General features: G+C 34.5%; 1 protein-coding gene across 1 annotated transcript; it reads right to left on the bottom strand.

Annotated features, from left to right (window-relative positions):
• Positions 1-493: 493 nt before the first annotated feature.
• On the bottom strand, positions 494-12,231 carry LOC127791915 (aspartate aminotransferase, mitochondrial). The gene is made up of 10 exons (XM_052322094.1): positions 11,947-12,231; positions 11,710-11,795; positions 7,179-7,385; positions 6,896-7,001; positions 6,672-6,776; positions 6,426-6,598; positions 2,670-2,829; positions 1,350-1,445; positions 1,167-1,261; positions 494-1,080 (listed from the first exon to the last, which is right to left on the bottom strand). Exons 1-10 carry the CDS (start codon positions 12,127-12,129, stop codon positions 1,005-1,007), a joined length of 1,287 nt encoding a protein of 428 aa, XP_052178054.1. The 5' UTR covers positions 12,130-12,231; the 3' UTR covers positions 494-1,004.
• Positions 12,232-16,528: the final 4,297 nt, after the last annotated feature.

The raw sequence follows: 16,528 nt of genomic DNA, 5'->3' as shown, positions 1-16,528 counted from the left end.
TGATGGGTCTAAAGGCTCCACTCAAGCCCTTTACACCCAGCTCATGGGCTCCACCCATTGGGCCTCACAAATTTTAATTTTATAAAAATATTAAATTATAAATAATTTAATTTAAAATTTTGATAGTTGATTTAATAATTTTAATATTTTAAAAATTATACAGAATATTACAAATTCACAATAACAATTAATAAATCTTAAATAAATTATCTCATACACAAAAAATCATATTCACCTTAAAAAAATTCTAAATATATATCTTGCGTAAGGAATTCAAATTCAAAATATGAGATTTTTATAGATTTTAAATATTTATAAATTTTAACAACTCCTTACAGATGAAAAATATAACCAAACTTATGATAATCATCAATCACCTTTTAATTTTTTAAAACATAATTATTATCCAATTACAATAATATTAAGAAGAAGAAGAAGAAGAAGAAGAAGAAGGAAGTGATGCTGCTTAAGATAGAAACAGAACAAACAGGAATCTCAAATACCCAAGTGAAGGCTTGCTTGATTTCTACTTTGCTGTATCATTTATAACCTTTTACATTACATTCTCATGAGCAAATCAAGTTACGCATAAAACAGCTAGTCATAGGTATAACTGACTGTCTCCCTATAAATACAACTGTTCTGCTTAGGACATTATTTAGAGAGGCCTCAACTCAATCCCCTCCCTTTCTTATAATAATGGTTCCTCCAACAACAGGCAAAAATGGAGGAACCAAATAGTTCAATTGGTCCACATCAATGGCATTATCTCCATACTTATTTTAAGTTTCCATCTCCCCCTCTTATTTTCTTGCAAAAACAGCAGTAAAGGACTTGGTGTGCAGAAATGTTTCCTAAAAGCAGTCAAAATCCTGATACCCAGGAAGCCAATGTACTATGGTACGGTGACCTAGTAAAACTATTTCATGGAGGTATACTACGTTCCTATAACAAGTCAGTAACCAGACTTTCTGACCTCATGGATGGTATTTGCCATGTCTCCATCACTGAGCAGATTTTGTGACCTCATGGATAGCATTTGCCAAGTATCCCACATTACCCGTTGTAACGCCTGCCATACTGTAGCATCACATTGTACGCATATTAGCTCTAAAATCCCGAGAGGATGCCAGCATTTTCAGTTGTAATTCTGAAAGATGTATTACCTGATCCGACCATTGCGTGTCAGGTAAATATGGTATTCGCTAGTCAAACGATCGACTTGTTCGGGAGTCAACCCACTATAGCAGAACATTCCGATCTGTTTTGTAGCATCCAGTGTAATTGTTACTTGAAAATTGAGGAAACAAGGCCTATATAAATAATTGATGAATTTAACAACTGAATACCTGCTTAGTTATGTGCTCCCAAGATAGAGGTGATCCCAACTTTTCAAGGTTTTCACGCAAGGCAGTCCGCATTCCAATGATTCGATCAGCCATGCCCTAAAGAAAATTATCAACACATCAAAGTTTCTGAATTCACAAGTATTCTAATAAAATCATGCAATGGGCTCAACATAATATACACATATAACAAAAATTTCTGCTAAGTTCATGAGAAAGAGCAAGACAAAAAGAGTGTCCCGAGCAAACATTCTCCAATTCTTACAGACATGTCAGAATGGACAATTCAATGATCACCTCACAAAGGAATCAACCACCCAGTGAGCAAAGGATGGTTACTCTTTCACTTTTTTTAATTCTAAAAGATGTGGTTATCTATACGTTCTTTATAAAAGAGTGCTACCAGGAAAAAAAAATCGTTTTTTCTTGATAAAGCACTGCCACAAAACTGTTTATGTATATAAAAAGGAAAAAGAACAGCAATACTGTATCTACATCTCATTCAAATTAGGTCCAAGAACTTGAAGGCGGGGGGAGATTAAGTGATGCTTTTCAAATAAAAAGAATGATCAAACAGGATCTAAAGAACACTAATAATTCAATTTCTCTATATGTGGTTCACACTTTATGCAATCTAAATTCAATAGGCTTTAGAAGGCAGATTAGTACCATAATCTGATTTGCAGAATAGTTATCAGTTTTCAGAGTAAAATATGTTTAGCACTAAAAAACTTCAAGTACCATTTGAATATGCCTGTCAAGTTCGTACAAGATGTGTAAATAAAATGCAGAATTATGTTTCACAAAAGGAGTTAAATCTTAACTTCTAATTAACCAGTAATCTTGAGAAAACTTACCTATTCTGAATATCCAGCTGAAATACCAAAATAAGCAAGTCACTGATGATACTCTCTCTCACACCAAGTCTAATAAGAGAAATTAACTAAACCCTTCAAAAGTGGAGGCATTTTTAAGAATGTTATTGTGGTAATTATTGGCTAAATACAGTGTCCATGACTCCATGGAGTACTTTCAAAGTAAGACTGAGGTTGCACCCCAAACCTTGTCCTTGAAATGCTATTCAGTAAATTATTCAACTATGGCTTCTGAACAGTATTAGCCCTAACTTAGCATTGCCATAAGAAGTATGACCACTTACCATACATACACATCCATCTCATTTAGTTATAATAGTCAGATATAACAGTATGCCAACCCTGCGTAGTAGGATTAAGGCTTGTAATTGTTGTTGTCATTGGATATAACAATATCTTTTAAGAGAGAGATCATACATAAAGGAGAATGTAATTAAAATAAAATTACCTTAACTTCCTTAAGCCACAACTTCTTCAAGTCTGGGTCACTAAGTATGATAGAAACAATCACTGCACCATGAACAGGTGGACTACTGTACATGGGTCTGGCAAGCTGCTGTAACTGACTTTTGACAGCAACGGCTTGTTTTTCATCTTCACAGACCACACTGTATTCAACAAACAAAGACAGCAGAAAAGGTAGTACTTTAATATCTCTGCTTCTAGACTAGATTAACATAGAACATGGATGCTTATGAAGCTCGTCTTCCATAAAGTGAACAATAGAAGGTACCGAGTATAATCAAGAAATGACACTACATCTCCAAAATCAGATACAGCATTTTTACCATCTTTAAAAGAAGGGGTGTAGAGTATGGTTTCTATTACTCATAACATGCTTTTTGCCTTTCATAAGGTTGCAGTCTATGCATAGTACTGTTGCGCACTTCTTAAGGTTGCAGTCTCTTGCAATGGAGCTGTGCTTCAATCATGATAACCTCTAGCTAACACCATCATGATAACCTCTAGCTAACACCAGGATGTTAAAATTTTTCTGTAAATGTGCTACCACTAATTGGAATTTTGGGGATGAAAATCAAGTTGATCAGATTGGTAAAGTCCACTTAAAATGATCCAATCAGTTTCGGGGCCTAGGTCCATCTCAACATTCATTTATGTATATGATATGAAAAGGTGTCGAGAGTCTATAAGTTATTGAGCTGCTTGATGGAAGGGTTTAAGGATCCCGACCAGAATATAGTTTCTATATAAATAGAAAACTGTGTTGGTTGTTCTATTGAAAAACTACCATACAGTTTTTGGAGAGGAAGAGGGAGCACCTAGTCAAAACACATGAATCTCCTAGTGTTGTTCCGATCTATTAGTATCCACCAATAGTTTGCCAAAGAGAAAATTCAGAGGTTGTGGATTCTGGTATTTCTTTAACCCTCTTTCAATTGTGTGCTTTGTTTTTGGTATTGCATAACAGAGTACATCCAACACAAGAAGCTTGAGATATCATAAATGAGTTATTACTCTAATACATTGAAATTTTACCATGTCATCTTTTTGTAGTTCCGTTGAGATTTTTGCAAGACACTCTAAATCTAACTTTCAGTTAAGTTTCCATACAGCCGCTTGTTTTTTTCCTCATTCAAAATGACATGATAAATCATCTCATTCTACACTTTCTTGCAGATGTAGGAAAGTTTTTTCTAGGGCTTTGATTCCATTGACTTTGGAATGTTTATCCAATCTAAGCCTCTGTGGGCATAACCACAAATTTTCAGATCTGTTTCCTTTAATTACCTCTCAAATACTTTTCCCCCAGCTAACTCAAGTAGAATTTTTCTACAATAAGAAATGCCTTCATAATTCTACATTTTAGGATTTTATCATATAAATTACAAATATCAATGCACAGCCCTCCTCTTGCAGATCTGCAAGACCAAAAGTATAACATCTGATTTAAACCCATATAATGCTTTACATAATCTTAACAACTTGGGTAGTAGTGCCAATTTTATTGTTCCTGCACATGCTAACAGAAGGAATATTGGGCTCAGACAAATTTTATGAAAAACCCAAATGCACACCTACTGAGCCAATCCTGAATCATGAAAAATTGATCAATAGCATCAAAATCTAATAACCATGATGATACAAGAAAAGCAATATCAGCTTATATGTGTGCCCCGTGCAAGACATTATAACACTGACATCATACGCATTGGACTAACTAATAACTAAAACATCACATAAGCAAACTCATATTGACATGCTATAAAAAATAAATAAAATAGAATACTCTGCTGACAGAGGACAACCTACTTTTTTGTATCCTAGGGATGCACTGCAGGGTGATATTAGTTGTCCTGAATATATGAACCAGAGCAGAATTAGGGTTTGTAGAAATGTTGGACTCCAAGAATGAAATTCAATTTTGATAATTTATTGGATGCAAATAGAAACTCGACCAACACTTATAGTGTTAAAGGTGTTACTTCTTATTACAACTATCTCATGCCAGCTGAAGGAGAATGGTTTCATTTTGTAGGTGACAACTAGTGTAAAAATAGTCAAATTTATTAAGATCACTTCTGGGCATAATGGACAAGTAAGATGAAGACCAATAAATGCACCTATGAAGAGAGTACTAGGAATGACAAAAGTAGGGGAAGAGTGAAGAAGATCAAAAAAGAACTTAATGAAAACTCTTACACTTGACATGGGACACAATGACTTTACAAAAGATATGGTCATGGGTAAAAACAACTGGCAAGCTAAAATTTATGTAGCTTGTCCATAGGTGGAAAGTTGCTCTTTTGTGATTGGAAGGTAATGGATTTGAGTTGTGGAAAAACCTCTTTGCTAAAAAAGAAAGGGGGAAGACTGCATACAACAAATATGACCCTCCTTCGATCCCCACAAAGTAGGAAGTCTCATGCACTTGTTGTTGATGATGATGATGTATCATACGCAAACAAATTCAAAACAAAGTAATTCAACAACCATGGAAAATTAGAAAAAGACAAGAGTACTCTGCTCTGAGATAACATTTTGAGTTCCATCCATGAAAGAACTTGATGCACATTGCACCATCCAAATAGAAAACATAAATTCTCAGAATCAACATCCCTGACAGAAACACAAGGAACGGGATTACAGCCCATGAAAGGACTCTAAACCACCAAGGACAAGAAAACATTTTTGTTGAGTCTTTCTCACTTCTTTCTATATCATGTCATATTTGCTGTGAAAGTAACTTGAGAGCTTTTGAAGGGGTTCAGAGTCAGTGTTGTCACCTTATGAAAACATTTTCATTTCCTTTATCAGTGGCTTAAGGAGGATTCTTGTTATTCCCTTGAGTCTTTATTTGGTGCTATTGATGATCTTTTGTAGTAAGTTGTTTGTCTCTCTTTTGTACAGACTTTGCCCCGTCTATTGTGGTTCATTCTCTATGCATTTTGCTGATAAAAGAAAAAAAGCAAAAAACAAAAGAAAACTCTTCACAAGGGAAACGAAACCCAGAAGGCCAAAATCAGAAATTGGCAACCAAAGAAACAAAATCTGCTTTGGTTGGATTGCAAGATTCTTTCGCCAATGTAATATCTCTAAAATTTGATCCATTGTGGAAAGGCTATCTAGTAATAAACTGACAAAAATATAAAGAAAGGACAATCATTTTCAATTATATTAGAATTTTACATCAGACCTGAATAAGTTATCATCCTATAAGTCCTTTCTTACATAATATTGGTATCAAAACTACATTTTATCTCTCAAGAATAAGGAGAAGGGGCTTGGTGGGAAGAGGATTGTAGCATGAGGGAAATGAACCCAGCCACTAGGATTGCATAATTTTTCACATAGATCTACTTCAATTAAAATACCCGCCTAGGACTCTGAGCAAAAAGGGAAATCCCAATCAAAAACTTGACACTAATCTTCCTGGCTTGTCCCCTTCAGCAAATACTTCTACCTTGGCTTCACAACAGTGAAACTAAAAATTAAGGTATAAAAGAAATTCCAAAAAACACTGAGTCAATTAGATAGTGGAATGTCATGAAACAATGAAAATCCTACCATGAAACCACAAAATAATGATAATAACAAAAAACAATGATGATGGTGATAGTAATCCTATTGATGTTATTTCCATACTTACCAAGGAATTAGGGAGGGAGGGAGGGAGGGAGTAAGAGAGAGAGAGAGAGAGTAGTTTTAGTAGCAGTAGTATCAAAAGAGATAAAAAGAAAATCACCTGAGGCATCCTACCCTCTGGCCATAGAGTCCCATATTTTTGGCATATGATTGAGCACATCCAATCAAGTGACCATCTTCAAGAAAAATTCTAATAGACTTTGCATCCCTCTCTGGATCACCACTAGCAAAACCTTGATATGCCATGTCAAAGAATGCAAAATGACCTTTAACCTGAAAATAAATATATTAACATGTTTGAAAAGTACAAATTGAAGCTGAATGAACAGTCTGTTGAAATGCATACCTTGAACTGGTATGAAATCTCTCTCCATTGCTCCTCTGAAGGATCCACTCCAGTAGGGTTATGAGCACAAGCATGAAGCAGAAAGAATGAACCATTTGGTGCATTCTATGCAACAAGAGTAACAGGGGAACGAATGGGAAAACTTAGAATCAAGAGTTAACAAGGAAAGACTGATAGCAATACAATTCATGTAAATGACCAAATCCCTACTGTGCCTTAGATACCTTAATGTCATCCATCATTGCAGGAAAATTCAACCCTCTGGACTCTGGATGGTAGTAATGGAACGTCCTTTGAGGGATATGAGCATCTCTCCAGATATTATGATGGCTGTAATGTAGTATAATAGAAGCTTAAACAAAGTTAAACTATACCATAGGAAGATGAACTGGGTAACATCAGAATTTTTTAGCTTAATTTGTATCAACATGGAAGAATACGGAAGAGTAGAAGAAACTCCATTGCAGTATCAAATTAAAACATAAAATAAAAAATCTTCATCCTTACTTGGCCCAGGTGGGGACAGGTATGTATATTTGAGAATCAGGGGAAAAACGCTTCTGAAAGTCTGCAAAAAGGCGGCATGCACCTGTCCCTGATAGAGATTGCACTGCTGCAATACGCTTATCTTTAATCAAATTAGAATTCTCCCCATAGGCTAGCTTCAGTGTTTCCTCAACCATCTTCAGACTCCCTCCCATTGGAAGATATTCCCTAGGAAAAATTTAAAAAATGAAACAAAGATATAGCATCTTCCATCAGTTAAAGACAAAAAAAATCCTAACAAATGGTGGGGATTCAGTAAAGATTTTCCATTATCCAATCAGACAGAAAACCACCACTAAAAATGCATGGAAACCACAAATAATTCTGTTCTCTCCCACATCTATATGTTTAGGCATTGACGGAGATAGAGGGGAGTTGTGAGGGGGAATTATTCACCTGAATTTTTATTTTACAAATCCATGCATATAAGAAGCCCAAGTCACTTTATCCTGTTGTCACATTCCTAGGGATAAAGTTGTCATTACAAATTTTGTATGCTAAATAGGGTGTACCTAGACGGTTAGATCAGCAGTGCAATTCCTGGAGTACATTCCAGCTGACTACTATATATGTATTAAGGCCTCAGCCTAATGGAAGCATCTATGAAAAAGAATCTGAATCTTCTCTCTCTCACTCTCGTCCTCTTTCTCTCTCACTCCCCTTCTCTCTGCTTGCCCAAAAGTCTCCCTTGACAGCTCCAAGGAGCTGACACCTGTGAACAAGGTAACTGATGTGAACTCCGGTGCTCTGATACCAACTGATGTGAAATTCGGGATGGAACAAAGCCAAAGGAACCCACAAAAGATTGAAACAAATCCCAGAAAAGCCAAAATCAGATACAAGACAAAGAATTCCTGACCCATTGATTCATGAACCAACAAGCTAGACTATATTAAAATCTAAACCCGTTGATATAAGGAAACAAGAACCAAGAATTGTGTTGTTGAACGCCACAAAGACTGCACAGATCTTTGATAAGTTCAGGTTTTGAACGCCACAAAGAAATCAATCCTTTGATAAGTTCGAAATTTTGTTCATTGAAGAACAAGATAGAAAAGAAAAATCTTTCAAATTCAATTCATCATCTCCCCTCCTCTAGTGTTTACAATGGACAAACCTTTAAATAAGCGAAAATAATTAAATCCTAATTTTACTTGGAAACTAATAAAAATCCTAAATTACATAGAAAATAAATAACTAACTTGCCAAACAAGAATCCTAGTCAAAAAGGAATTGAAAATCATTCAATTAGACTTCTAAATTAAAAAGGAAACAAAAATCTGAAAATCTAGGACAAATAACAAATTTCCCACCAATATAATTAAAGTGCCAATTTCACATGCTAAACGATGGAATTTGGCCACAAAACCAGTGGGCTCAAGGGCTTTAGCCCATGAGTTCTGCTTAGTGGCTTGATTCTGCTTGAAAAACACATTATTCATCCAATTAAGACACAATTGACTGATTGGATTGCGTTGTTGTTAGTCGGCCCTCCATAATTCTCATAAGTAACTCCCATATACAATTCATTTTCTCTTAATATCAATCAGATACAAGAGAAACTTCCTAAAGAATCTCAGGAGAAACTCCTTTTTCAATAGTTTACCAATTTTAACTCAAAATGTTAAAAGTACTCATAGCATTATATATCAGTTAACAATACTGTACATCAGTTCACACCTAGGCTTACTTTTTATAATCTGTGAATCATTGATATTCATGATATAGCAGTAAAATTGCATTGATATATTTGCCATGCTTTCAATTGCATTAAACTGCTCTTCTAGGTCTGCTTTCTTCAATTTTGTAATATGCTTTCAGTGATCTTACTGTGATGATGCACGTCCTTAATGACATATGTAAGCAAGCTGAACTCCTTTATTCTCCAACACCTACAAGACTTCCCTAGGTACTATGTCAAGGCTTTTCCAAATCTATACTATAAATACCAAATGCAAATCTTTTTGTTTCTCTCTAGACCTTTCTATTAAGTGTCTCAGTAGATAGCTTCCGAACAAGAGTTATATTGGGGCATCTTAGTAATTCTGAAGAAGATAAGAATTACATGTTCTATAGACATATTTGTCCAAATGAAATAAAACAAGCATTGAAAAAGATGGAGAATTATAAAGCACTTGAACCATATAATATCCTAATAGAAGCATGGAAATTCATGGGAGGAGGCATTTTTTGGTTAACAAAATTATTTAATGTAATCCTTAAATAAAAAAAAAACATTTCGGATAAATGGAGAAAGAGAACTTTAGTGCCTATTTTAAGAATAAAGGAGATGCTCAGAGCTACAAAACTTATAGACAAATGAAGCTAATGAGCCACATTAGCTTGTGGTTCATTAGGTAACCGAGTAAATGACTTATATTGTGATGTGTGTTTTCACTTAATGGCATCTACATCATATTGTTTTAATTGCATAAAAATAATTGTTCTTTACTTGCATATACAGATTTTATTTACACATTGAGAGTAAAGGTGGGAGATTTTTCTGCAGTTAGGATATTCTCACTAAAACTGGGAAACCAAGCATGTATATGTTCATGATTGATTGCATGGTGTAGCATGTTTGCATGTTCCCCTACAAAGTTTTATGATTATGGATAATTGGTTATGTTGAATTGATTGATTGCTGGTGATTTGATATCGTAAAAGGATTGCATTGATATCTCAGTCACATTGCATCTATTTTTTCCTACACTATTAGTTATATAATTTTTTTTATACATTAGTAGGCTAGTTAGGAGTCTAGCTGTTAATAGTAGGTGATCTTAGTTGTTGGTTTACCACACATTCCCCAGTTAGAAGAGGAGTTGTTAACCATGTGTTTCACCCACCACATTTAGATCTGCATATGTATGATCATTGAGTTAGCTGAAAGACACTAACCTTCAGGCTTAAGCTTATCAAATGTAGATTACTGTTCTGCTAGGTGTACTACCTACACGAATATTGTCTTTTCTTACATAAATATACCTTAAATACTTATTTTCAATATTTATAAAAATCAATTTTTATTATATACGCACATGCTTAACCCTTCTTTCTCTCTTGCATGAATCACAAATTTTTCCCCACCTGACATTTGCTTATTCCCAAACATCATCATAGTGTCGGTCAACTGTTCACTGCGTCATTGATGTTTTCAGACTCATATGACTTTTTTTTTTCTCCAGATCTTGTGTAGATCCATTTTGAGATTGTACATCCTTCCAGCTATGTAGTTGATTTCTTCAGTAGGCTGCACCACCACATGTTCCATATCCTTATTTTGTTGAGTGTCTCTAGTGTTGCTCCTAGATGTACAGACAGAAATTATTTGTATTGCTTTGTTGACCATAGATTACAGATAAACATTATTTTTCATTTGTTTTGTCATGGACTATAGATAGGAAGTTACGTATAACTCAATCTATCAGGCAGTCGATGCACCAGACAACATACTGTTTCTGTTCTGATATATATATCAGGTTATGAGGTATTTCCTTTATTGCAACGTGTGATAATCGTGTGTTTCTGAGGCTTGCAAGTTCCTAATGGGCCCACAGCCCTTTTAGGATCTGTGCTGCCGATCTCAACGTGCAAATTAGGGTCCAGACACCATTCCTTAACCCACTGGTCACCAAGTGTCAGAAAAGTCACAAAGATCTCATCTTCAATCAGATGCCCATGAAATGAATTAAGTTTGGTAGGTAGGAACTTCTGCTGATTTCATGATTATGACAAGCAGATTCTAAGTTGTGTTTCTAACCATTTCTTTACCACTTAGGTCGGAAATTTCAATTAAATCCAAGAAAAGCTGCTCTGGTTCACCATAATAGTTCCAATTTTTTTCCTCAAGTATAGTCAAATAGTAAAACCGAAACCAGGATAATAACAACATGAAGTTTCTTCAACTCCAGGCAAGAAGTTTCTTTTTTATTTCCCCTTACATGACAACTTTGCTTGGAATGTTTCCATCAAAAGAAACAATTCTCCATAGTGATTACGTTGAAAGTTGAAACATATCAAAGCGCAAGGAATCTAGACCCACCAACCAAAAAGGTGAAACTTGCAAAAGATCAGAAACGTTTAAAGTAATGGATGAGGGGAAAAAAGAATCAAGTTGGCAAATGGAGGATAAAAGGTAAAGTAAATGGGACCATTGTACTAACTGAGTAATGGAAATAAATAAAATGGACACATTAATATTGTTATCCGAGACGTCAAATTTCAGACACCATAAAATACTGCTAAGTGGCAATAATAATTGTTAAATGTAGCACCCACCCAAAGGACATAAAGAGTTTTAAAAGATCACGCAAATAATCAGAACAAAGCACGCACCCAAATAATCAGAACAAAACCAAAGACTAGAATCAAAATGAACTAGTAGTAAATATAATTTATTATGCTGTCACTTAAAGTCTCTTAGCAACCAAACAGACAGAGAAGCAAAAGGCGAAAGGAAAACGGGGGAAGAGAGCTTGAAGCGACTAACATGTTCATATTGCCGGCGATCCTCCTCTCAGCTTCCCGAACACACTCGAGCACCACCGGCTTCCCGTTATCGTCACGGTACGCCCCCTTTCATAAACCAAAGATCCAAACAACGAAACACAAGTCCAGAATCAGTAAAACCCCCAGCTTCAACGAATTACCCGAATTTTGTCCGGAATCAAACGGAGAATCCAGAAAGGAAAGGCGAGAGAGAGATACAGGTTAAATAAGAGCTTACAACTCCAACATTGACTTTGTTAGGACTCGGATCTGCGAGAAAGGCTTCGGCGACGCCGAGAATGGGGTCCTTGGGAGCCGGCTCCACGTGTCGCCACCACGACGACATGGACCTCGGCGCTCCCAGCGTGGCGGCGCTCGAACACCTCAGGAGTTGCCTCGACATGGCCGTTCCAAACGACATGGCCGCTCAGAGAGAGTAACGGAGACGTCGGGATCGGGGAGAGAGAGAGAGAGAGAGAGAAACAGAAGGATGTCTGAAGTGGTACGGCTTCCAAATACGTGAGAAGCTCACGGACCGCCCTTCTTCCATGTTGAATATATAGCTGGACATTTTCTCAAGTTACTAAAATGCCCATCACATACAGATATATATATATCTATATAATATTTACCTATATATATTGGAGGAGGGGTGGCCTTGCGCAGCCCAATTCAGTTAAAATTAATTCAATTTAATATGAATTAATTTTTTTAGTTTATCTTAATTTAAACCCAACTTGAATTTGCAAATCGTTCAAATTAATTTAATTTATTAAACTCAAATAATATTCAAAATAAAGTCAATATCAACTAATGAAATAACTCCAACCAGGGATAGGAAAATTTTTCAATGAGAACGAAATTTATTAAAAAATATATAATAATATAAATATATTAAAAATTAACATAATTTATTTAATACTTTATAACAATTTTTTGTGAGGATTTAAAATTAAATTTTTAGAATTTATAATTTTAATTTATTAATTAATTTTTTTTTATAACTAAAATAATTGAGTTTAAATAAAAATTCAGTCTAAGATAAATAAAGATCTGTTAAAAAATTTAGACCAATATTCACCTCCCGTATTTAATTCATTTCAATTAAAATATTAAAAATTAAGATAAAAATTTTATGTTAATGCATCAAAAACAAATCACTTGTCAATGAAATGCATTCATCAAATATGTAATAATTTTAAAAAAATTAATAAATTTATCATAATTAATTATATATTATGTACAAAATTTATTATAATATATTCATTACAAAAAAATTAAATTTATAATCCAAATGAAGAATTTTATAATACTTAATATTTTAATCTTGAAAATTCTTTTCATGTAACTATTAAATTATAATATAAGATATAATATAATATAATATAGGATAAATCTATAACATTTTCTTAAATTACATCAATCACCCGTATGTTTTCAAATGACACCGAACTCTCTCGAGTCGAGATTAATTATGACCCAATTAATCACAACCCAAGATGTTTGATTCTACGGAAAAACCAACATTCAGGTTCCTCCCTCGAACCCTTTTAAGCAAAACCGCACCAATCTAGATTTCACAAAATAACTCAAATATTGGCTCATTGAAATTCAAATTTAATCCGAGTTAAAATATTATATATATGATAATGGTGTTTGAGACCGACCACCACGTGTCGCCTCGACAAATAGACCTCGGGAGTAGAGTTTCGGACTTGGCTAAGTCGGGTCTCGAGAATACAACTCGCAAGACAACGGAGTAATGGAGCTAGGATCCCCCAGAGTAGACTTTGACGTTTAAGTCAATAAAGTAAATGCGGGTAGTAGAAAATGTAAGAGTTGGTGACTTCTCATACTTAGTGAGGACCCATGCTTTTTATAAGCAGGTCCGTTATAGGGTACCCGAGATAAAACTTGAGATGGGCAGGCACAACTCCCAAAGACTCATGTCAAGCTAGAACGGGTCTCGTGGTTTGGTCCGAAATTTTCAGACTCTATTCCGGATTGCTCTGCAAACATTACCACGTGTCCTTTTACTGGTCGTATAAGACTGTTCCCCGCTCCGCCTCATAGACTTACCATGTGTCTGACTCTCGGGCGATCCATGTGACGAGCGAGACTACTTACGCATAGGTGGTATTTTGATAATTTAAGTAATGCCACATCAACATATGCGTAAAGAAAAAAGGCATGGCAGATGGTTGATAAGCTCATTCCCCATTGCTAGTGTTTTTCGATAATGAGCATTGGCCATGGACAACGTGACAGTAAAGGAACGAAGAAAGAAAGAGGGGAGAGAAAGAAAATGAAAGGGAAAGAGATTAGGGAGAGATATAAAAAATATAGGAACAAAATAATCATTTGATTTTTCTTGTTTAAGAAAGGTCAGTAGTATTTTTAAAAATACAAGTGTAGTTGAAATAAATTTAAGCAAAACGTGATTTGTGAAATTTTTTCTATAAATATAATATAATAGTAAGTAGTAATATATAAGCAAACTCACCATTCCATGTTATCAATGTTAAAGGTGTGACAAAATTTTTAAATTTCAAAAATAACCTTTTTGCTTTGTTAATTTAACAATAAATGAAAGAAGAAACTAGTGTTGGAAAGAAGCTAATTGTTACCCACAGCCTCCACCTTTCTCCCTCACTTTTTTCTCTTTCTTTAAATAATTCATTTTAACATTATTTTTTCAAATAAAAATATGAATACAACAATATAAATAATACCTAACATATTCTATTCTATTATATAAGCAAATATTTTAATTTTGGGATGATCGTTCTTGCATGGCTCTCGATGTTCGTGGTTTAAATTACGTCAGGAAAGGTAAATCACAGGTTGAGCCTTCGGCTCTTATATAGGTAAAGGATCGAATTCGCAATTCACTGAATTGACACTGACATATTGTTCACCCGACCATCAAATCTATATCCTGAGGGCTAATAAATAAATACTTTAATAAGAAAATACTTTAATTTTAGTATTATGAAGTCTTGTCAATAACGTTATTTTTTAAAATACTCTTTGTAACGCCTTGCTCCCACCTACCGGTATTACTCACGAATAGTCAGTTTACTATTCACACGCTAAGGCAAAGATGAAGAAACGGCTACGTTTCAATGAGAAACGACCTAGGTGGGAACTAGGCTTTGCCCTCCCTTCACTCCACTCAAGGATCCGGAAAATATTGAAACAACTTCGCGACAATAAAACCCGAAATCTTGCAAAGTGTCACCTCTTCTCAAGATCTTAATGAATAGTTAAGGATGACTTCTCAAGATTCGACAAAATAAGCCAACTCACTTGCTTCATATAAATTATGGCATGAGGCCTTAATTATAAGAAAATAATTTTTCTTTGCCCCAACTATTAACCCATTTATCTCACTTCCAATTTCTTTAGAAAATATTTGGATTAATATTTCTTTGAAAAAATTTAATAAAATTTTCCTTATCAAATCTCCATTGATTTTTCTTTTTAATTATTTCAAAATACCTCAAATTTCCAACCCTTAGGAAATAAGTTTTGAAATACAAACATCAAGCATCCTCATCATTTTTCAAAATTTAAGGAAAATACTTCATTATTTATTTTCCAAAGTATAGGAATTTTTCCATAATTGCCTCAAAGTTTATATTAATTTAATAATTAATTTAGAGGCTCAAATACTCATTTATTTAATTATTTAAACATACTTTATTTCAGAAATTTCCAGAATATCATAAATAATTAAATAAACAGAAAAAGAAAAAAAAAAAAAAAAAGAAATCTCAAACAGCAACAGGGGGGCGGGCAGCGGCCGCCAGCCATGCCCAGCACACTGCCTCCAACTTTTTTTAATAAAAAAATATTTTTTTTCTTTTTAACTCAAACTTTCCAAATACTTAAATACATTAAATGCCTTCCAAAACATCCAAGTTTCCCACCATTTATCTATATTAAGCATTCATACATATTTAACTAAAATAAATACATCATACACAAAATCATACACCAACACATACATTCTTCTTACTTCATTACCTTAAACCTTCCAAAACCCCCTTTCCTTTAAAAGATTCCCCACCTACATAAAGGTCAAATGATCTTATGAGCCAATGCTCAGTAAGGGTGCTATGCAAATGTAAATATAACATGAGAAATAAACATGTAATGCAAATGCAATGCATATAATGGGTAGTCATCCATGCCCTCATAACCACATAGGTTAAGGCACCAACCAACCCCTCCCTTATCACTAGTCCTCCATATGACCATAAGTCCATTAGAACACAAACATGCAAATATGACCATTACATGCAACTCATACAAACAATTACAAATGCAAGCAAACCCCACCACTTGGGGTCATCCCTTACCTCTTTATCCTTGAAGCTTCAAACCCTCACTTGCCAAGACTCTCACTTTGACTTTCAACCACCTTAAGAAAAATATTCTTAAAGCATTAAAGATCTTGTAGACTAGAGAAATGAAAGGAGAATGAAGATTTTCTTACTTACTTGAAGAAATTTAAATCAAGAGTTACCTTTCTCTCATTTGAAAGCTCACAAAAGAACTCTCCTTGCTCTCTAATTTCTTCCACCAAGCAAAACCCCCTCTTAGAGATTTCTCTTCCTTTATATATTAAGTCTTGACATCTCACAAGTTCAAGACTAATTTCTAACTCTTGATCAATCTTTTGAAGAGTAAATCCCTACCCTTGAAACTAGCACAATCCTTGTGCTTTTGATAACTTAATCCTAGCCTTTAATTTAGAAAGAACTAATCTCTACTCTCTAAAGAAACACAATCCTTGCCATCAAGTCTCTTTAAAT

Source organism: Diospyros lotus, chromosome 15 (assembly GCF_014633365.1).
Source record: "Diospyros lotus cultivar Yz01 chromosome 15, ASM1463336v1, whole genome shotgun sequence".
In the NCBI taxonomy this organism is placed as follows: domain Eukaryota; kingdom Viridiplantae; phylum Streptophyta; class Magnoliopsida; order Ericales; family Ebenaceae; genus Diospyros; species Diospyros lotus.
Note: the sequence above shows the minus strand (reverse complement) of the source record. Positions and strands in the feature narration are given on the sequence as shown.